The sequence below is a fragment of the Amblyomma mixtum genome, chromosome 3, assembly GCF_055824585.1.
Source record: "Amblyomma mixtum isolate Tamu chromosome 3, ASM5582458v1, whole genome shotgun sequence".
NCBI lineage: Eukaryota > Metazoa > Arthropoda > Arachnida > Ixodida > Ixodidae > Amblyomma > Amblyomma mixtum.
The window spans coordinates 98,823,475-98,847,215 of record NC_143014.1 but is presented as its reverse complement, the minus strand read 5'-3'; the positions used below and the strand labels follow the sequence as shown (position 1 = coordinate 98,847,215).

General features: G+C 48.5%; 1 protein-coding gene across 4 annotated transcripts in view; it reads left to right on the top strand.

Moving 5' to 3' along the window:
• The first annotated feature begins 6,756 nt into the window (after positions 1 to 6,756).
• The window catches only part of LOC149351113 (luciferin 4-monooxygenase-like), a 34,521-nt gene continuing 17,536 nt past the window's right edge, over positions 6,757 to 23,741 (top strand). For 3 of the 4 annotated variants that reach the window (XM_089580371.1, XM_089580370.1, XM_089580369.1), the window contains exons 1-6: positions 6,757 to 6,881; positions 9,686 to 9,880; positions 14,298 to 14,505; positions 16,428 to 16,534; positions 19,670 to 19,872; positions 21,224 to 21,389. In XM_089580371.1, the coding sequence (XP_089436497.1) occupies positions 9,704 to 9,880; positions 14,298 to 14,505; positions 16,428 to 16,534; positions 19,670 to 19,872; positions 21,224 to 21,389 (861 nt within the window). In that variant the 5' untranslated portion in view covers positions 6,757 to 6,881; positions 9,686 to 9,703. Of the gene's footprint in view, positions 6,905 to 9,685; positions 9,881 to 14,297; positions 14,506 to 16,427; positions 16,535 to 19,669; positions 19,873 to 21,223; positions 21,390 to 23,741 lie in introns of all 4 variants that reach the window. The other variant, XM_089580372.1, reaches the window with a different exon arrangement.

The following is a 23,741-nucleotide window of genomic DNA, read 5'->3' as shown; positions in this document are numbered from 1 at the left end:
TTCTTAAACTGGTCGATTTGGTGAAAAGTTTGGATTCCTGAAATTATATTTCTTCCAGCCCTGGGTCTTCTGTTTGATTACTAGAAATTATAGCAAAATATTCAGTTGAAATTCATAAAATTACGGTTTTTAGATCTGTGATAAATAAATAAATAAATAAAATTGTGAGGTAATGGCGTTTCTGATGGTCCTGGCACGTCGCGAATCCTGCGGGTTTCCGACGACGGAGCACCACAATGGTAGTATCACTACGCAGAAGAGGGATCAGAGGTTTGGTTGATTTCAGTGCGGCATTTCTTTGACCAAAGCGAAAGCGAAGAGGCCATAAACGAGGGAAAAAAAGTTCAGGGAGCACTTTGGCACACTAAACTGCTTCAAGGCGGAAGCCTTTCCTGGAGCACTGTTAGGCATTGACTGAGAGACGGTTTGTTATTGACTAGTGTTTTATTTGGCTGTATACTTTAACTGCGCATTAAACTACACACTTTCAGAGGCGCTTTTCACTTCTCCCCTAGTGCGTCTCTTTATCTGCTTCTTCGACTTCGGCTGTATCCACGACTTCCTCAAAGTTTAGGTCGGGGGAGATTTCCGCAGATGGCTCATGCCCGGTGAATTCTTTATGTTTGATCGGGTCTACGTCGACTACTACCGCCTTGTGGTCACTGAAGTGGAGTGGTATGTAGTCTAGATCTTTGACGCTGGGGTGGGTTCTGAAGACCAAATCCAAGCAGCTTCCGTACTTGGTGGTAGCTTTGTCCCGTGGAGTAGACAAGTGCAGACCCAGAGATTTCTGCATTCCATCTAGGAAGTCTTGATGCGTTCTGGAATCCTGGTTGAAGTCTCCTACCACTATCATTGGGCCAAACTTGAACCAGCTTTGTAGCACTCGTCCCATGAATTCATGGCCAGCCCGTTGGGATATGTGAGGTGACAAGTAGACGCACACCGCGTTAAGTCCACTTTCGAGCTTGACACCGCACACTTCCCCCACATCAAAGTGCAAGTCGTCAAACTGTTGCGGTGTTAGGTTGACGTCTGGGTGCGCGTAAATGGCAACTCCCGCTGCTTGGTTGAAAGCACGACTTGCTCCTGTAACGTAGTGAAAGCCTTTGATCTCAACTGGTGCCACCAAGTGATTCATCCATGTTTCAGTTAGACAGAGAACCTTGCACCGAGCCAAGACATGGTCATGTGCGATGTCTTGACCGTGTAGCGACAGTGAACGTACATTCACACAAGCTAGTGGAAGATGTGATGCTTCCATGATCGCATTGCACCGCTGGGTGATTGTAGTAAAGCGATGCTCGTTTAGACGCCTGAACTCGTCCATGAGGCTGCGGTTTGGGTTGCTAGTCGAGCCGTGGCGGAACTTGGCCGTGCACGTCGGCAAATTTCTTTTTGAGGAAAGGAAATGAATCTGTCTCGCATATCTCGGTGACACCTGAACCTCACCGGAAGAAGGGAGGGGCATGAGAGTGAACGAAGACACCGTATTCAGTACACGCGCCTTTGAAAATGGTTTTTTGAGGAAAGGAAATGAATCTGTCTCGCATATCTCGGTGGACACCTGAACCTCACCGGAAGAAGGGAGGGACATTAGAGTGAACGAAGACACCGTATTCAGTACACGCGCCTTTGAAAATGGTTTTTTGAGGAAAGGAAATGTATCTGTCTCTCATATCTCGGTGTACACCTAAACCTCGCCGCAACGGGAAGGGAGGAAGATGGGAGTGAATGAAGACACCGTAGTCACTAGACGCGCCTTTGTTCATTCCAAATCATCGAGCTGGCATGGCGAAGTGGTAGCGTGCTCGTCTCGCACTCCGGAGACCGGGGTTCGATTCTCAAGCTCGGAAAATTTCCTACTCTGTTTTATTTGTTTATGTGGTCTGACTAGAAAGGCTAATTGGTTAAGTAAGTCCCACTAACTTGGAGCATCACTATACGATCCCTTTAATTGGTTGCATGGTTAGTAGCCAAAGTGCAATTGGCCCCCTTTGAAATTCGCGTCACGACCGTTTCGACCAACTGAAAAGCGTGACATTTTCTGTCGACAACTTCTGCTTACAACGATGAGGCATTAAAGGCTTCCGCCTTAAAAACTTAAAGGTTTGTTTTGTGATCTACCACATTTTCTGATTGGCATCACTCACCCCTTCGTAAATTTGTAACGAATGTAAATATAATGATTCTATTTGTCGCGAACGATTCCAGAGACATTGAGGAGTGCAATAAATCTCTCGACTTTTTTTGCTACAGGAGCAGTAGTATGGTAGTCATTTTTGATAAGAAAGGTACTGCGAATAAAAAAAAAAGTAAGTAATATCGCCATCATAGAGGATAGGGCGTTGGCAACGTACTGGCATAAAAAATTTCCGCATTTTCTACTTAATTATTCAAGACCCGTGGTGACTTGACGAGGGTGTTAATTATAATTATCCAACAACTTTACCAGGTATAGCTGAAAATAAATCGCATTGCTGAAATTAGCAGAGCAATTTCATATTTGCACCAAATTTGGTTACATATCTCAAGCATCAATAAAGAAAACATTTTTCATTGCCTCATCCCCTGTCAATCTCGCTACGTGCCTCTGCTGGTAGCCCGCCTGCGGTTGCTTCTTTTCAAACAGCCTTCGCGATCATGTACTACTTCATGAAGAAGCTTATGACACATGCATGATGCAATGAAAGTACGCTGTTCGAAGCATGCCAACGCGACCGCGCAAGATTGCCACAACTTGCCAGACTTTTCTACTACAATAAAATAATTATGTCGTTCATGTTAAGAAATATTTTGAAGTATATATTAAATGCCCTAAAATGCGTCATTGCACGTTCGTATAACTTCTGCACACGTTAAAACATGCTGTGCTATCAACAAAATAACGCACTCCTCGGTGGAGAGTGACCCTGCCGGCGCCCGTGCACACCAGCTCAGGGCGATAAATACATTCGCAGCTGCATACATGCTTTTTCTTTTCCTTGCGCAATTTTAAGCGTACCATGCGGTTGTTCAGGTGAATGAGCGCGGCAATTTCCCTGCTATGAAGTACGTTGACTGGCAGCGCCGGTCTACACCCAGACTTCGCGCTTTTACTACCGCGGCTCATTTCCTAATGCGGCATTTATTTCCGAGAAACCTATTAAAGCTAATCTAATTTTTCGTTTTATGATACTACGCGGATCCAACAGCGACGCAGCTGTCAGTACATGCTGCTTCTGCAGTGCGCAGCCACGATATGCAGCCGCCGGTAGCTGCAGCAGCTGCGGTAGGCACGGCCAGGCGGAACCTGTTTTGCCTACCACGCGAAAGTCGCTACTGACATCAGCGCCACCGCATCTCCGTGACGTCGCGGGGTGAAGGAGGTCTATACACGGCAGCACAGCGGGCGCATTAATTTGTGGTTCCGTAACCTTGTAAACTTGTGTATCTGTTAAATTCTTGCATTTTGTAAAGCCGAATAATTTATTAAGTTAACGTCCTGTATTGTCTCCCTCTGGTCCTTTTCGCTATTTTTAATCTTGTAAATCCTTTGCGCTGCCTGTGTATTTCTTACCTTGTTTTTTTTTTATCCTTGTTTATAATTAAATGGGCTGTTCTGTTGCTAACCAACCCACCACCGAGTTTCAGCGCGTAGTCAAGGCATCAACTAACGTGAACTCCGCACTGTCCGACCGTACTCAAGGACTAATATTCTCCAGTGCTCGCTTCAGAAGCAGCGGAACAAGTGCAAAGCGGCCCCTGCAGCCGGCAATTTGTGACACGGAGGCAGGACGATGTTCAAAAATGCCTCCATGAGTTACGAACGCGCTTAGTTTCCCAGATGTTTCTCACTTTTACAATCGCAGAGGAAGGACGTAAAAAGGCCAGTCGAGAGCAATGAAAGTTTTATCGTTTTGTGGCGTTCGTTCCGGATTCCAGACATGAAACTATTCTACGATGATAGCACCAGCACACATTCAACGCCAACATTATGGATGTGAACAAAGTATGCGCGAGGCATGTGTTGGCCTAACGGAATAAAAAATCAGCTCGGAAGGCCTAGCAGAGTGTACTCGATCAACGCTAACCCACTTTGGCTTCCTCCACGTGCAAACAGCTGCGGAAACAGCTGCCTGCGCGTCATCTGGGTCTCTTTTTCACCGGCACTTCAGATTCACAGGTGATTCTAGGAAAAGAACGCACTTTCGTCATAAGGCTGTCGTCGGGAACATTCACTGAATGCATAATCGGTACTCTTTGAATGGTGACGCTGGGGGGCGTATGTGTCTTCATTTGCTGCGAATCTCCTTGAGTGCAAACACAAAATAAGCACAGGAAACCACACGAAGGCGGTCATTGTAAGTTTCCTCAAGTAGATATTGTGCTTCGTTTTTAAGTTGACCTCGTTTGATTAGCCGCCTAACTGAACAAACGCCGAAATGTGCCATGTTCTCCCTGTGAGCAAGCGCCAACGCTGGACGTTGGGATGTCATTGACGCTGGCGGCGATAGCAGTTATACGCTTCGCTAACGTTTCAGACGGCTCTTTGTAGAATTGGAAGAATTTGTTGTGCCTGAGTCGATCTGATATCATGCGTGGACGTTTTCACGAGCGGCCAAGAAACGCTACACCTGCTAAAAGATGAGGGGCAAACATGTCACTTCGCTGCATTGTCATGGGGAGACTATCTTCCCTCGCCGACACTCATGTACAATTCTGCCTCGTCTGGTGTGGCGATAGCGACCACATTCTTGCCGGAAATTCTTTTCTTTTCTTCTAGCTCTCTCTCCAGAATGAATTTAAATTTCCACTTCAGGTTATAACTGCCATATATTGTATAACAAGAAATGGTAGTCGCACTCCAGGTTACTCACACTGAGTTTTTTTTTCTCCTTCTGCTAACCGGAAACTAGTCATGCGTAAAAACTGACCTAAATTCGAGTGTGCCTCGGCAGTTTGACATCCTTCCATAAACCCGCAAATTACTGTCTTTGAACCAAACCAAAAAACATTCTGATCTCTTCATTCTCTATAACTTTCCCCTCAACGTCTTTGTCACTGCAAAGAAATATAGTCTTGACTTAAACAGTCTGTCAACGCGTCACAAAATGTGGCATTTCTATTTCTTTCCAGCTAAAAAAATACCAGGTGTTTCAGGGAAGACTAAGTAATTTTCAAAACTACAATTTTTTCGGTAAAAATATGGCTTTTGCGGCGTAGAATTGCCAGGGTTGGCGGACACCAGAAAACCGGTGAATAATCTTAACTAGTAAGCTGGTTAACTAATTTACAATAATTAACTTTTTAACTGAGGTGCCTGGTTGCAATCAGAGATTTGTAGCCGGTCGTTAGTAACCGCCATATCAGTTTTTAGAATTTCGAAAACGCGATTATCCTCGGCGCTGCGGCCCAAGAAATTTTCGCTACATCGTGCCAAAATACATGCGCATTCGGAGATCATGCAAGCAAAGCAACTCCTCCAGTGCAGTAACTAGTCGAAATAGCCAAGTTTTGTCGAGCTACAGCGCCGAGGGTAATCGCGTTTTCGAAATTCTATAAACTGGTATGGTCATTACTAATGACTCGCTACAAATCTCCAACTGCAACCAGGCGCCTAACTATAATAGTTAAAAAGCTCATTATTGGAAATCAGTTAACCAGTTTACTAAATAGGATGATTCACCGGTTTTCTGGCGTTCGCCAACCCTGGGAATACTATGCCGCAAAAGCCATATTTTTATCTCAAAAATCCTATTTTTGGAAATTGCTTGAAGCCTTCCCTGAAACACCTGGTGCATGGTATTACTAAAGTACAGTCTGCGTTACCCATGTGAAAAGCACTCGACCAGTGCGCACTAGGTAATGAAAATTTATATTAGACAGCAACCCATGATTTCCGACCAAAATGGCTGCGCCCACATAGCTTGCAGATCTGTGCGGCTCAACTTACACGTAACCATTTTCTCTGTAACCGAGCAACTACAACTAGGTGTCACTTAATATGCAGAAAAGTATTCCAGTCGAGCGCTTTACGCAAGGGCAACGCAGGCTGTACTTTGCGGTTCACTGCTTTTGCCGCCACCTTACATGTCGCCCCGCAAGGACCACCGAAAGCTGGCGTTCCCGGAAGCCACGCAGAGTAGTATTTTAATTAATTCATTCCCAAGACAAATACTGACTGGAACCGTTCCAGCTTCCTCACCTCCATTGCATTCATCAGCGACTCCTGCGTATTAACGTTCACCTCGACCGTGCAGCCAGGTACCGCACCATTTAATGTTTGTATTTTTTTGCTCAATCAACCTACCCGGCTTCTTTCTAATGCTTTGTGCCCTGGGGGCAAATGTAAATGAGAATAAATGAAATAGTACTAAGCATACGCAATCATGCAATCATAATGCCTCAATGAGGAACAAATAAATAAAAAAGGAACAGCTGCACGTGGGGGGACAACTTTCAGCCTCTCGGTTTGGGAGCCTGTGTCGGCGGCGTTCTGCACATCCGGCCTCTTTCTGGAGGAAAAAGCAGCGCAGCGTTCTCGCCTGGCCGGGGCGCCAGGTCCTCGTGGAAGATATATCACAAAGCAAACAGATCTTGTCGTACTCGTTGTCAAGACCCAGCGTGCCGTATCGAGCGGACGTTGCCACCGTTGTGCGCTGGCCTACACCCCATCTCTGGGCTGCGGTGTGACGTCGATCATGCTCGCCACTTCCCCTGCGTTGATATCGGCATGCGTTATCCCTCGATAGGGCAGAGTAATTGTCTCAAACGGCGCCGAGAGTGATCTTATCTCTCATACAGCACAAGCTGGCCGGTGGCAGCTCGGGGCCATCCGAGCGCCCTCACAGCAGATTGGGACCGCGGAGAAGACTGGTTGGACGTGTTAGCTTCGACAGGTGAGCGACTGTGCTGCTTTGTGGTGAGTGTCAGAGCCCGTGGGCGGGGCTATCGTGTTTCCTAAACGCTTCCGGCGCCGCTGCCTTCGGTGCACCTTCGCGGGCATCTTTGCCACTTTTGTGATTTGAGCGCTCGGTGTATCAAGATGTAAATATGCCAAATGATGTCCCGAATGAAAAAGACGCCGTAGACCCGCTCTTTTTGCTTCGCCGCGACGCGGTTATGTCCATACATCACAATTAACTAATCTCTAAGGCCTTCTTTACCTGCACTCTATCTTTTACAATGAGCGGTTTCCGGTTTGTACCAATAGCCTTAATCGGCACGTGCAACTTCACTTTTAGTCGGTATAAGTTCTTTGAATAATGACATTACGTGAGGCATACCGCGGTAGCGGCAGTAATGCCTTTAAATTTCAAATAGTGATGTCTCCTAGATTCTTATAAGGTAAAGTTGCGTAATCTTCGGACTAGTTATGCAAAGTGAGAATTATAGATGGACGAAAGAAGGTGCTGGGCGCGTGCTGCTATATGCGCAGCGTACACATTATAGGAAACAGCCACGCAAAGGCTCCCATTTAGTAGGGCGGAAGTAATTGCGGTCATGTTTCACAAGAGAGCGATGAGCGCTGGCGACGTGACGGTCGGCCGACCAGCCTGCCTCGACTGCTCCTTCGCTGTGGAACACTGAATGTAACCTGCGCGTCATAAAGTACTTGCCGATTGCGGTGCCTTTCGCACCACACGCATCTGAACGCGGTATCCACTGGGTTAACGAGTCGCGTTGTGGACGCCCCAAGCCCGGTTTGAATTTCCAGTGAAACAGCCGAGAGCCGTTGCATTAGGATGCCTCGCATTGTTTACATCGCTGTAGGCCCATGGTTATAGTCACGTCCAAAGTATATGCCTGTCGTGCTCCTTGCTACGCGCATTTTCCCGCAACGCTATGTTCGCCACTTTCGAGAAGCTGCGAAAATAAGTTCGATCACCCATTCTTACATCTCCGCACTCCCACAAATGACACAGATTGGCGTCTTCAAGCCCGCCTGCGCGCGGCGAGCACCGCTGTTGGTTGCATGCAAGCGACTGCGGCAGGTAACGCGCGCGACGTACTCTCGGTGCCTTCGCTTCGCACTCAATCTCGCTATCTGTCGCCTCGATCTGCTCGCAATTTAAGCAAGTTGTCACAAGCATTTTCGCCGAAGCTTATGGATACGCAGTGGAGATCGAGCGCCCGTACTCGCCACAACACGCATCTCACCGTTGAAAATTAACGCCCGTCCGTTCTTATTCCGCAAGAAATGTTGCGCTAGCTTTTAAATAGCCGCAAACCCAGAAAATAGGATGTTCTTTATGATTTTTGTTTATTCTACCTCACACCCGTGGCAAAAGGCATGTCGAATCTATTCTAGGCTTACGCTAGTGCAGCGGTGACGACATGCGAGCCTGCCGAGGCAAATATGTGCTCCACTGCAATACCCAAGGGAGCAACCGGAAAGCCGGAAGCATGAACGATCCGCTTCCGGGTCGACGCTGTTTATGGGGTAAACGCCGAGCCCACAGCTTTGCGTTCCTTTAGACGTTCGCGTTCATGTAGGCTAAACCACCGCGGCTTCGAGGTTAGCGTGAGCCGAACCATGGAGGCTATGGCCGGACGGTCTCACGCCTACGTGCAACAACGGCAATCCGAGGTAAAGTCGTACTCCCCCACAATACACGGGGGAGGAGCATAGAGGAACCGCAAAGCCGGAAGCGTGTATGAGCCACTTCCGGACAAACACCGATGTTTTGGGGGAAGACGAGGAGTGAGCACTGCAGCTTAAAAAAACAAAGTTCGCGCACATTGTGTTAAAATTCCCGCCGGTTCGAGCAAGTTCAGGCATCGTCACACGCCGCACATGTGTTTGGAGCACCGATGCGGCGTGCATTCGACTGCGACTGGAGGACAGCGGCTCGCCGCAAGGAAGCAAGCCTCCAAGTTCATGAAGCGGACTTTGACATACGGCAGAAAAGTACATGTGTCCGGTTTTGGTATGGAAATACCCAGGATTACTTTTGCAGTTCGCTGCGCAACCAAACGATGTGGGGTAAACTGTGCAACCAGAAGACATGCGCATAGAGTATACAGTTCATTGCTGGCTCTCAAGTAGGTGCACCGAACGCCAGTCACCCCATTCCGGGCACTGAGTAGACATTCTTTAAACAATGGTATACCATCCTTGTTTATGCCAATGGAAACGAGCGCAATGAGAAGAAAATCGAGCCGACTGGCGAGCGACTGTCAAATGTCCTGACTTTGAAAACAATGGTTCAATCCGACCGAAGTGGCTCGAAGTACTCGTGAAAAAAATGCACCGGGTTCATCCGACGTACCTTTAGCTGTACCTTGACCTACCTTTAGCCACCTACCTACCTACCTTTAGCCACAGCCTTTTAACTAAAAACCTAAGACGGTAATGAAAATGGCGGGACTGCCATCCAGATTTAATATCATTCCCGTGAGCCCACTGACGCGCCGCTATTGTGGCGGGCACGCACAAAGAGAAAAGAATCCTGGAGGAAAATTATCTCGCAAATTACACATGGAAAACGATGCACTGCGACGCATACGGATGCGGGGTTCACCGCGCATACTTCACTGCCGGCAATCCTTCGACCACTATCACGCGCGGTGAGGCGTTTTCCTCAAATGAACATGATTCGCAGGCTCTGTGCCCTCACAATCTGCGTCCCCTTGAGTTATCACTTCTACCTTGTGTTATCACGTGGCTCATCTTTTTGCTTCACACTTTCGTGAGCCGCAGGAGGATCGCGAGTGCAGCATGGCCGACAGCGGAGCACCACAACCCAAGGCCTCCCAGCAAGCCGCCCGCGGCCCAATCGCTGTTGTAGAGGACGGGGTCGTGCGTTCCGCCGCTCCGGAGCCCCCGGTACCCGACTGCGACTTCGCCACCTGCCTGAGGAACGCATGGCAGCAGTTCAAGGACCGAACGGCCGTGGTGAGTCATCGCGCCAGCTCTCTTCTCCATAAGAATTGCAAGTTAGGCTGGTTGGTTGGTTGACATGCTTGGGTGGTTAACAGCGCGAATAACACAAAGATGAAGGAAGACGATGCAGTGCTCGTCGTGTCTTGTCGCCCTTCGTCCTTGTGTTATTCGTGCCGTTAACCACCGAAGCATTTCTATTCTGCATGATTAAAAAAAAAGTGCTAAAAAGGCTTAATAAAAGGGACAGACGACACTGGCTACCGATTAAAAGTTAGTTCCGATGCGGTACAACATATTAGAATGCGCAAAAGCAAGCACAAAGTAGAAGCCACACTCCGTATGGCTGTCGCACCACTACGTAGCAGAAAATCGGGGAAGAGAATTGAATGCAGCATTTTTTTTTCTTGTATTTCCAGAGATGGCAGTGAAATAATCACTGATCCATTCCTAAGAATAAATAGTGATTGCACACTTTTCCGTCAGATTTGGCCACGATTCCTGAAGATAATCGTTATCTTAAAGAATACGTTCGAGCCTTCGGATTCCACACTGCGTGCAAACCCCTCCCTATCGTAATGCTCATTAGCCATGTTACAGCTCCGTCTGTCTGTCCACTGAACGAATTGCCGCGGGAGAGAGGCGTCATGCAGTACACGCAACAGCGACTGCAGAAGCTACTGCTGTCTCCCGCATGTGCCTCCTCCCATGCACTGCTGAAGACCTTGCCAAGCCTGCTCGGCATCTACACGTCACGCAAGTCTCGCAGCGCGATGCGAACTCAGCGGAGGTATGGAAATGCAGCCAGTTATTCGTCGCGATTTCAGTTCAGTGAGAGAACAAATTACCACAGGCGCATTACCACAAGCGTAAGCATGCGGTAATGCGCGTTATCAGCGCTAGCTTGTAGCACACATTGTCGCAATTGTTGCATTTGCTTTGAATGCTGCTGCTGCTGCCAATGGGTAGGTGACGATTGCGTTTCTGCTTCGGCAGGGTTACAACGAGTGCTTTATGGTGCAAGAAATGTTGTACACGGACTTGAGCATCCTGTTGTGTGTTTGCAGTCATGCTGCATTCGTCCTAAGTTCGACTCGCCGCACGTCTGTGGCTCTGGCCTCCCGCATACGTGCAGCGTGCAGTGCACGACGCTTCGCTTCATCGATGCCCCTCCCGGAACCTGACTGATGTGCCACGCGTCGCCGCTGGCACATAGGCTGGCAGCTTTAACGCAACTGCTGCGGCTGCTACTGCGCATGCGCGCAGGATGCCGCGTCATGTAGCCATTTCAGGATGTAATCTTAAGCGGCGTTCGGCACCGTCTTGTTGCGAGCACGCGCCTCCCCTGATAGCCACGAAGATTGGTCACATTGACGCGGACGTTTTTTGACGACCAACACGACAAACTCTTCTATGAATTTACCGCGAACCTTCTCCTTGACAGGCTGCGCTCTAAAGAAGAGGGCATGTAGAGAGGTAGAGAAAAGGTAGAGGTCAGAGCGGCCCGTTAAACGCTGTGGCCGTCTGCACAGCGATGGCGAAAAAAGGATTTAGGACAAGGGAAGAAAAGTGACAGGTGGAACTTGCGATAAGATTACGAGGGGCGTGTATGTTACAAATGCCATGACGGGGAACACCCAAGGTTGCAAGCAGCCTTGCAGTGCGCTTGAATTTTTGCTTTCCTGAACTGATCGACTGCCGAGAAACTAGTGCCGCACTCCCGAGTTGGCGAATAGGAGTGACCTGATTAATGTAAGCGCAGAAGGCATTAGTTACGATGACGGCTGGCTCGCCCGGAATGATGATCACACTTCTTATTGTCGACCATCAGGTTTGATGCAACCGGAAGTGACGTTGGGCATAGCTAATGAGCGCAGCAAAGCCACTAGTCGACGGTGACATGCCACTTACCAGGGCGCCCCGCCGCGGTGGCTCAGTGGTTATGGCGCTCGGCTGCTGACCCGAAAGACGCGGGTTCGATCCCGGCTGCAGCGGCTGAATTTCGATGAAGGCGAAATTCCAGAGGCCCGTGTACTGTGCGATGTCAGTGCACGTTAAAGAACCGCAGGTGGTCGAAATTTCCGGAGACCTTCACTACGGCGTCCCTCATAGCCTGAGTTGCTTCGGGACGTTAAACCCCAATAAACCAAACCAAAACTTACCAGGGCAACCTTTGAGCTTTCCGCAGCCCACCTGCAGCGACTGAGAGTGCGCAAGCTAAGACTATAATTGGAAGAATGTGAAACCCACGCGCGTCTGCACTTTTTGCCGCACAAGCGTTCTTGGGCGAGTTTTACACGGCGATTCGATCGATATGACCCCCGCCAGGGACACACACACGCAGCACTGATTGTGTGTGTGTGTATATCATCTCCCTGCTGTCCCGTCTGTTTGTGCTGCCTGCCTCAAGACAAACAAGCCCGTTTGTCTGCACCCAAGTCACTGGCATTGTCTCCTGCGCCCCGAATAACGACCGCAGTCAATTCCGTCATTGATAAGAGCGTGGTAGAAAGCGGCATCACCGATGGCACGCCTCCGATCTGTCGCTATCGTCTAGTCTAACGGGCACGATAGTGCTCCTGGCTCTTTTTTTTTTTTTTTGTCGGCGGGACGATGTTATCTTTGTGTCCTTGAGCGTGTCCACAATGGCCACTTTCGACTTCGCTAGGCGTGGCGTTTCTGCAAACGATATGGTATTGCAGCACCGTCAGCAGGATGTCTCCTTCAGCGTTAGTAGCCGCATGCTGACAGTGAGTGCTCGCAATGTTGCAAACGGGCGGATCTGTGTAATATACATAACGAATGGAATGCAAAACGCCTTCTAGGGGTTTTATTTTTCACTATACCTTGTCGGTATAAGTTACAAGGTGGGAAGTATGTATATGTAACTCGAATAAAAATATTTAACGTTTTCTAATGAACGCTATAACAACGGTGTGCCAAGGGTCAAGAACACTAGCTTGCTCCACGTACCGCCACTGTGCGTGCGCAGGAGGCATACGTTAATCCGGTTTACGTCTACGATAATACGTCTCCGCTATGCTAAAACTTGCCAATACGGGTAGACACTTGACAATATGCCCGTATGTCCTTTCGAGTCGTTCGAAGCACGGAAAAGAGCCATGCACGTGCACGACACTTAAAAAGGATAGAGAGGAAATGCGATTAAAACCGGAAATTGAGGCATTCGGTCGGACTTAGTCCGTGAGATGCTACAGGACGCTTTCTTTCGATGTCACCGCAGCGGTGGCCTGATGGTTCAAGCATCCGCCTCGCATGCGGGAGGTTCGGGGTTCGATCCCTAGTGCCGCCGGGCAACCACCGATGATACGACTGGTACAAGTTTTCCCCTGGCCTGGTGCTCGGCTTCACTGGGTTGAAATGCTTGGAAAATGGGTCTCTGGCCCTACCTTGTGCTATGGCACTTTTTGGATGTCCGTTCCTAAGGGGCATGCGTGGCAGGCCAGGGTGGGAGGCTTCCACCTTCCTGCGGTGGGTGTGGGTCTGCCACACAATCTTCTGTACACTTACGGTAAGCCCTGTGGTAAGATTGAGCCCTTCCGACTTACAGGCCGATTGTGTTCTGGAATATGGGATAAGTTTGGTTTGTGCCAGTGGGTAGTCCCAGAGTACATGTTGGGTTTTCGGATATTTCTGGCAGTACAGACGTGATGGTGTGTGAAGTACATAGTGCGAAGGGTACATATGTCTGTAACTATTGAAATATAGTAGCGCCTCTTAACCAGGCGGTTCTTTGTACTGCCAAGGTACACTCTAAGCCCGGAAATACTAAAAGTGACGCAAGGGTTAGTCTCGTGGGGACTACCTGCGTAGCCATAATCATTACTTTCTAACTTCAGAGATAATCAGGCACGGTTAGTCTTCACAAGTACTAGCCGTTGTTCGCAATGACAAAGTGCTAAAGTTTGTCCTATTTTAGGCTTCTTTGGCTTAAAATGTATGTGTTCATCTCTTACGGCACAATTCAGGAGGCAGAGCGAGCAGACTTCTACGTACTGCCGGCGCCCACCGCCATATTTCATTATTTATTTACAATTTCTGAAACTCCGCGAAGGCATAATTGCAGGAAGGCATGCATACATAAGTCGTACTACAAACAACCACATGAGCTAACCATTCGTTCAAGGGAAAAATCAATGGATGGCAGAGAAGGAAAAAAGGAAAGAAAAGAAACAGAGGCACCAACTGTGCATTCACCAACGTCAGCAGACTGAAAGCGCTGAAACGGAGAAGATAGAGCGGTAAAAAATAGAAAAACCGGAAACAGCAGCTGAGCATCTATGCGCGTCACAAGTCCGACCACAGTGCCCGGGACAGCGCCTCGGCTAGAAGAGCAGCGTGGCGCACAAGCTTGTAACACGCATCGATCGGGTACTAATGGTTGCCCGCGTCTTTCTGACCCTGAATGCAGATTGAGCACACCACGGATGAGCGCTGCAGCTACGAGCAGCTGGAGGAACAATGTTCGCGCGTCGCCGCCGGCCTGCGCAGCTTGGGCTTCGGACCGGGCGACATGGCGGGCTTCCACTGCGGCAGCAGCCTGAACGCTATCATCGCCTGCTACGGCGTCGTGCTCGCCGGCGGCTGCGTTGTGATGGCCAAGCCGAACCTTTCGCAACGTTAGTGGACTTCGTGTTACGGGGTGCGAGAGTGGCGCGAAAGTGGGAACGAGCACTGAGCAAGCTGCAGTACGTGCCGGTGAATCCGATGAATTCGCGTTATTCTCCTTACACCGAGCGTCCCAAGCTCGTATAATTCCATTGTTCCTGAAGCAACGCAGACCTCTTGACATTATCAGCATTGTTCTGCCAGACAGCTGCAGTTGCGTCTACCCGGTATGATTAGAGAGCATTGTTCTAGGATTTCCACAAGAACCTGAAAGAACAGGGAGAGGGAGGCTTTGGTGGCGACAGCGACCCGAGGAATGCTTGTGACTTCAAGACCACAGACTCTTTGTGCATGACAAAGTCGTGTAAAAAAAAACGCGTAAGGGATGTAACACAATCTGCTATATCTTACCCAATTAAGTGTCACTTACTGAAAGCAGAGGAATGAAACATACAAATATTTCGTCTAATTTTTCCGCCTGCTAAAACAGTTTTGGGGCTCTAATAGAGTGACCTTATGAAAAATAGCCGTTACTAACCTTATACTCTTACTATAATGCTGGTGAAGTTAAACAAAACCATCATTACAAATCTGAAGACCGCCGCGGTGGCTGAGTTGTTCATGGTGCTCGGAGGCTGACCCGAAAGCCGCAGGTTCGATCCCGGCCGTGGCGGTCGCATTTCGATGCAGGCGAAATGTTAGTGTACTGCGCGATGTCTGTCCACATTAAAGAACCCCAGGTGGACGAAATTATTCAGAGCCCTCCATTACGGCATCCCTCATAGTCTGAGTCGCTTTGGGACGTTAAACCCCGTAAACCAAACTAAACCAAATCTCAAAGCACGAAAACGCAAGCTTGTCGCTTGAAAGCGAAAGCATTCCTGTTCTTCCGTCAGCACTGTCATTACGCTCAAATGGGCGAGTTCGAGTGGCCTTATGAACCGATCAGGACAAGAGGGAAGAAGCGCCGCTTCTTCTTTCTTCTCGACCTGATCTGTTCGCGCCGAATTCAAGCTCTTATTGCTGTTTTCACCTCAATCCGCATTGCAAAATTTCGAAAACGCATTTACCCTCGGCGCTGCGGCCCAACAAATTTTGGCTATTTCGACGAGTTACGTGTACTGGAGAGGTCGCTTTGCCTGCAAGCTTCTCAAAAGCGCATGTATTTTGGCACGATACAGGCAAAATTTTTGGGTCACAGCGCCGAGGGTAACCGCGTTCCCGAAATTCTAAAAACTGTTATGGATATTTCTTGCGGTGGGCTACACACCTCTCAATAATTAAGGAGCCTAACAGTAATAGGCAAAAAGTTGACTATTCGATATTAGTTAACCAGCGTGCTAGTTCGCACGTCTTAGCTGCATTCTGATGCACTACACCCACTGACAATTCCATGCCGAAAAAAGTGCTCTTTTAACTCAAAGCCTATTTTTAAATATTGTGGAATGACTCAGGTGAAACACTCTGTACAAGCGCTGCCCCACAGGCATGCTACCCTGGCCTGAGGCGGATTTGCATTCCCGGCGTTTCCTATGACGATGGTAGTAATGTTTGCGCAGAGAATAACTTGCCCAGACGATAGGTCCAGCACCGTCGCGAAGATGCTGCGGATGCAGATGTTCATGTACGCAACAAAACAAATTTCAGTAACAGATAAAAAGGGAAAACGTCGTTTGCTAAACATTTCACTAATGCAGTTGCCTTTTGCAACGTGGTGGGAAAACCAATTACTAGTAAATAAAAAAAAAATTGGTGCCACAACAAGACAAGAGACAGAAGTAACCCGGGCAAAACTCGAATTTGAATTTAATAAAACTAAAAACCAGCACCCGTACACTCCCTCCCCCCCTTTGACCTGCCCCTTCATTTGGGGCACAGGTTTGTTTTTCTGTTCTGAAACGAAGGAAATGCGCGCCTTTTGTACTTGCCGCAGGCGAACTCGGCTACCAGTTCGGGGACTCCAGCCCCAGCCTTGTCTTCAGTGACGAGGAGCTCACGAACAAAGTCGTCGCTGTCCAGAAGGAGGTTCCGTCTATCAAGGTACACTGGCACTCCGAAGTGTTCAGCGATGCAAAATACAGCACTGAAACTTTGCATATGAAGGAGAATGCAGCTATTTTTATGCTACGAGTTGTGCTTGCGCAATTTTTTGTGCTGCATTAGACCTGCGTTCTAGGTTTCGAACTATTCATTCGTGAAACAGGATACATTATTCTAATCGTTTCAGGAGCAGGTACCAAAGCAACTGAAGGATGCGCAATGTGGTGTTTCCATTCACTTACCCCCATCAAGACTGACTTAACCACTTCCATTTGACATTGCGCGCATTAGTAAAGAAAGTCCATAACCAGACAGAAATTGCGAGGCAGCAGCGCCATCGCGCAGGGAAAGCCAGTGATAGCTTGCGCGTGCTGTTATATACTGACCCGACGAGTTACTCGGTGTGATGGGCTACTATTACGCCCTGGAATATTGCATAACGACGGTGCAGGCCTACAGTATCCACGCCGATGACGTCGCCGCTGTTGCTGTCTAGAAAGCCCTCTTAGCCTCAGAGCGAAGCCTAATAAAACGCGCTGAACGCCATACACACCCAGCATGCAGGGTTCGACGCGCCATTCCAAGCGTTTGACGTTGGAATAGCGCCGGACGAATCGTCAGGCACTCGTCTGAGTGATGGCCGGCTTCAACGGCTACCACGAACCGCGCGGCTGACTCAGTTTTTCCTGCGGTGGTTGCTGTCAGTCGACAACACACAATCGGAATGAGGGGTTTCCCCAGGAATTGAAAATAGGAGAGGGTGTCTAAACTTATGAGTGTGTGTGTGTGTGGGGGGGGGGGGGAGGTTCTGAGAGTAGGAGAAGAGGCAGTGATTTTTCACTTTCTTTATTTTTGTCGTTATTGTATCGCGTAGGATTAGCAAGGTTTATGCCTCCAACGCTGGTAACAAGAATAACAAGTTGCTCATCGTTCGTGAACACCAAATATTCGTTACGAATTGCGGGGTCTGTTCAGAACCCCCCCCCCCCCCCCCACTCACCCCGGCCTCCCCTTCTCCCTAGGAGGTATGTAGGGAAATCCCTGATCGGAATGTGTCCGAAGACTGAAAGACTTATCGCATTGAATAATATAAACGCGTTTCCCGATGTTGCAGCGTCCCACTGGCACAATTGACGACGCCCCCCGAGTATGCGGCTCCGGGCTGCCACGCGCAGGCCAACGCCACACCAACATCCACTTCGTGATGCTGACTCATTCCTATTTAATGCCAAGGGAGCATGTCCGAAATTTGTAAACATGCGTGTTGTTTAATTCATCATCGAACACTTTTCTTTTGTTCAAAGTACTCGTCGCCGACGACGTTATCCCCTGTAACACCGACGTGGCAGTTACGCCTCTAGAGCCAGATTCCCAGTGTTCTTCGTACACCACAGTACGCGAAGACTATACCTGTGTGTGGCTGGCGCCTTTCATCAGTTGCGATAGCCAGTGAAATGGCAGCTGAGGTGCTGGCTATACGCGAACTCTTCTTGCAAGTTAATAGTGTAGGAAACGGCATAAGGTAGTAGATACGTGGGTGAAGGTAGATGCCCACAGAAACAGACCAAACAGCTTTTAATGCCACAATTGCTAAACTGCGTGCAACCAGCGGAACGAAGCAAAGGAGACACATCGTAGCGCTGTGTTTTCAGCTTTGTTTTGTCGCGTAATTGTGAACAAATGACTACGACCATTTGTTTTATCATAACCACGAGGCAATCTGAAATTTCTCACACGTGTCAGCGCGAACTACTACTGCTGCTGCGAGGTATTTCAGGGTCGCTTAAATTTCCTTTTTTTTTGTTACCGACGGTATGCTGTCCAGTTCTCTTGTGCCTGATCTATTTTGAATGCTTTTCCTGCACGCGCTAGCTTGGTACGGCCTAAGTGAGGCTGGCAATCAATGGAGGGCAAGATGACTCATCCCGACAGTTTTGCTTGCACTTTTGAGGTGGTTACTGCGTCACTTATTAGTGGACCTGCCGGATCGGCATGTGTGTGCTTTTTGCCGTACGACAAACAATAACCGGCCCCTTCCACACAAGGGAGAAGCTAATGGCGGTGCATGATCTTGTAAGTTCGCACCTCAATGCGATGCCCATTGTAGACGGCACAGTGGCGAGCCGCTCCGTGATAGTGCACAATGTTTGTTTATTTGTTGATTTATTTTGACAAATACTAAGCACAATGCAAGAACAACAGTCACAGGCAACTTACAAAGTAGGCTGCATGGAAATGTCGTGACAGACTATAGCGCGAGACAGCGGAGGCATTCGAAATAGATCCGGTACAAGAAGAATCAAGCATAGCGCCCTTATCACTTTCAAAAAAATTGATGACGCATATCGCGCAGAAGCGATGGGCACCTCTGCCATCTGAAACTTCGGATTGTTCCGTGATCAGAATGTCTTCGTTTCTTTTGCGTTTCAATCCATATGAGCTGCAGCTGTGCGAGTATGCTAGCCTGCACTGTGTCTGAATGCATCGGTACCTTCGCACGCGTTGTTTGAGAGCTGCTTTCTTTGATTCATTATCAACTTACTTCATATATCCATACCGAGGCATTGGAAAAGCTTTGTGGATCTGGTCACCGATTCTTTGAGGTCAGTTCACCGCGCCTGTGTTTTTTTTTCAGGGGCAGCACGCTCCATAGCTCGCTGTCCCTTCCTTTGCATACAGTATGCGGTGTGTAAAGGATTAAGCTCTATGAATTCCGCTGAGTCAGTGGACGGCATGCTTCGGAACAAGCGCAGTCACAAGCCAACTGAGCGCTTCCCGGGGAAGGTCCACGGCGTTTATTTTCCAGTAAGTCAAGATGGGCAGTCTCTGGCCAAGTAAAAAAGATGGAAATGGTCAGATGGGTTGTCAGTGGCATCATTTATTCACGTTCAATGGGACGCCTCACCAGACGTAATTTCGTCTGCTGAGTGTGTTTGTTCTCCTGCAGTGCAGTTGCAGAAATGGCGAGTATGAGACTTCGAGACATGAAAAAGAAAGCATAGACTCTGCCACAAGCCTTGATACTAGTGTGCAATGTAATAAACACGTTCTTCGTTCCACTGGATCGGTTCGAAGTTGAAAGGCTACGGCTAGCTGCGCACGTGTCAGCTGTCACTTCACCGGCCCGAATCGCAGACGCTGGTGGTGTTCGGCAACCACGACGCCGCGCTGCCTTTCGCACCGCTGAAGAAGACGCCACTGTCGGAGTGCCAGGCGCCGCAGTTTTCCGCAGACCCTGGGAGCCTCCTGTTCGTCCTCTACTCGAGCGGCACCACGGGCAAACCCAAGGGCGTCATGATCTCTCACCGAAACGCCGTCGCCCAGTTCATCGCAGTGGGGTGAGGGCCGCCTAGTCTGCTAGGCGTTTCTATCTTAAGGAAGAACTAAGTAGCCGTTACGGGTGAGCTAATAACATGATGTCCAAGGTTTGGTCTATGACGTTAAACTTTTGGCCTCAGTGACCATACCCTCCTGACCCGCTAAGGTGCCGGTAGCTTGAGCGAGGCCCTCCTCCGGCCCTCCTCCACCAGCCCCACCCACTCGGCACTAAGTCCCTAGATCAGCTTAAGGCCGATTCACACGACGGTCCGTTCGCCCGCGGTCCGCGCATCACGTGTTCATGGGTCACCACATTGAGAGGCGCGCTGACCAGGCCGCGGGCCGACAGCGCGCCTCTCAATGTGCTGACGCTAGAACACGTAGTGCGCGGGCCGCGGGCGAACGGACCGTCGTGTGAATCGGCCTTTAGGGGCTTTGGTCGGCAGCACCGCCGGGCTGCCTACGCTCGCGGGAATTCTCCGTAGCTTCCTGATACGTAGGCGCGATGCGGCTGACTAGCCGCGGCCGTGGTATAGCTGCATGAAGCCCGAAATAATCTAACCCATAGCCATTTCGTAACCGACATACGCAGACGCGTGACACGAAGAAGGGCACGGGTTCGAACAATTCGCCGGAAAGGACTCCCCCACTTTCGAGCGCGATTGTGGGATCTCCACTGCGTGTAGAAGTGTATTATTTGTCTCAAATGTTCACTATAACACTGTCTAGCGATTGATTGAGTTTACATAGTGTTTTAAAAGGTGCTCTAGGGGCCCTTTAAGAGTCAATATTCCCGTTTTTGTTTTCCTCTGAAAGAAAAAAATTCATTAGGCGCATGGCGCCCGTATACTTGTTTTTTAAAGCTAACGGTCCGCTCTTTACGCTAAAGCATGCACTCAATGTCAAGGATATCGTATACGGAAAAAATTACTTTCCTGCGACTCGTTTACCGTCTCATCGGCTCTCGTGACTGGCCCGGTCACGACTGCCATTTGATCGCGAACTCTCGCACCACCAACTTTTCCCCCAAGTTTCTAGACGTGCAGCTAACGACAGTGCGCATCCTTTTTTATTTGTTTTATTCAATGCCACCACATTAAAGGAAGTGTACTGGCAGTAAGTTGCCTGTCAGAATCGCAACACACTGCACGCATTTCAGTGGGTCCCTTTAATGCACGTTCAGCATTCGACGGTTTTTTTTCCTTCAGAGAAGGCGCACGCAAGTAGCACGATACCTTGTTATTATCGCGATGTTATAGGAGCTAGCAGATCAGACATGGATCGCGCCTTGATTTCCGTTCAAGACGACCTTCGCCATGTTTACTGCAATTCGGCTCGTTTGTTTGTTTGTTTTTTCCTTTTCGGTAACAGCACGCCTCCGAAGCCCCCGGTACCTCCTGTCCTTCTCGGCGTCGCTCCTTTCACCCACGCATCCGGCGTGCTCACGGCGAACGCCGCCTTCGCTCGAGGAGACACCCTGGTCATTCTTTCCTGCCCTGAGCCCAGCGTGGTCATCCCGGCCATCGCCAAGCACAAGGTATGCGGATGAGAAGCGCCTCCTCAACGCCGCGACCACTATGTGGAATGTTGATGCTTTCGCCTGACCTAAACTAAGGACGTGAGCCCTAGCTTCCCTACTTGTCGAGAGAACGCGGAGAAAGTTTAGATGTACGACACTATTTGAACACTACATATATGCCACCGCGATGGCTCAGTGGTTATGATGATCGGCTGCTGACCCGAAGGACGCGGGTTCGATCCTGGCCGTGGCGGTCACATTTCGATGGAGGCGAAATGCTAGAGGCCTGTGTACTGTGTGTCACCGCACGTTAAAGAACCGCAGGTGGTCGCAATTTGCGGAGTTGTCCACTACGGCGTCCCTCATAGCCTGAGTCGCTTTGGAGCGTTAAACCCCAATAAACCAAACCAAACCAAACTTCACACACACACACACACACACACACACACACACACACACACACATATATATATATATATATATATATATATATATATATATATAGACACCCGAAACTGTACGAAAGTTGTGAATGTAAAGCACACATTTCTCATGCCTAATCCTGAATGCGTGCCGCCACCTCCAAAAGGCCACTGCTTTCGCTCCTGTCGACCCCTCCCAGAAAGCCCACTCCCACACCACCACTCCCGGAAGGACGACCGCCCATACATCACACACACCTAGTGTCACAAACTATCTTATCTGCAGATGTTGCCAAAAAAAACGGAATTTTTTACAGTCGCATATCTGTGAAAATGAAATTCAAGCGATGCCGAAAAATGTTTCATTCGTCGCGGCTTCCGATATTGTTGCGTTGAACTGAGTAAACAGGGGGAAAAAACTGTGTTCTTCTGCCAAAATACTCAATATATCGAACAAAGCTTCGCGCGTCGTACAGGTCAGTATAAACGAGTTCGAAAGGGACGTTAATTGATTTATTTATTTATTTATTCAATAAACCCCTAAAGGCCCTCAATCGAGGGTATTACATAGGAGGGAGCAATGACGCACAACGCAAAATAAGAATGAGCAAGCACCAAGGTGCAATACATAAATACAAAAAGCACATGTAGAAAACAAAACAAGAAACAAACAAAAACCTGTAGTATACACTAATTTACACGAAAAAAGAACAGATAGCGTTTTAGAGGCAATAACAATCGCAGGAACAAAACAAAATAATAAAACAGCTAAATGCAGCAAGTGGTACAATCAATTAGTAAAGCTAAACAGACATTTGGGTTAGAAGGTCGTGAAACTTGTTAAGATCCCTTTCAGAAGCGATGTGTGATGGTAGATTATTCCAGTCGACTATAGTACGTGGTACGAAAGAGTTAGCAAAAGAAGAAGTGTGGCATGATATGCGTTTAACTTTCAGCGGGTGGTCGCGACGTGGAAAAAAAGATTCAGGTGATTGAAAAAAATCGTTATGGAGCAGAACATGATGGTAAAGTTTATGGAAAAGGGTCAAGCGTGATAGTTTGCGGCGATGTGATAACGTATCAAGTTCGGCGCGAGCCTTTAGTGCGGTGACGCTAGTATGACGAGAATAATCAGAAAAGATGAATCTAACGGCACGGTTTTGCAAAGATTCCAAGTCATCTATAAGGTATGCTTGATCCGGGTCCCAGATGGCCGACGCATATTCGATTTTAGGCCGTATTAAGGTAACGTATGCTAGTTTTTTTAGGTGAAAAGGCGCTTGTTTAAGGTTACGTTTTAGAAGACCCAGAGAGCGGTTAGCAGCTGCAAGAATATGGCTAATATGGTAATTCCATGTTAAATTGGACTGAAGGTGTAGTCCCAAATACTTGTAGGAAGTAGAAAGTTCAACCGGGTTATTAAGGAGAGCGTAAGATGTCGGGATGCGGCAAGACTTGCGAGTGAAAGAGACAAGTTTAGTTTTAGAGGAATTAAGGGTCATTAACCAAGAAGAACACCAGTTACTAATGGAATCTAAATCAGTTTGCAAAGATTGGCGGTCAGAGTCGTTAGAAATGCTACGGTATATAACACAGTCATCAGCGAATAATCTGATTTTGGATGATACGCAGGCGGGTAAGTCATTTATGAAGATTAGAAAAAGTAAAGGTCCCAAAACGCTTCCCTGGGGAACACTGGACGAAACGGGTGAGGAGGACGAAAGATGATTATTGACAGAAATGAACTGAGATCGGCATGCAAGAAAAGCTTTAACCCAGGCAATAACATCGGAATGAATGTTCAAGTGGGTTAGTTTGAGCAAAAGTCTGTGATGGGGGACCCGGTCAAATGCCTTAGAGAAGTCAAGGAATAGCGCATCGACTTGTTTGCCTGCGTCCACTGATGAAAAGAGGTCGTAGTGAAGCCGGAAAGTGAAAGTTGACTCAA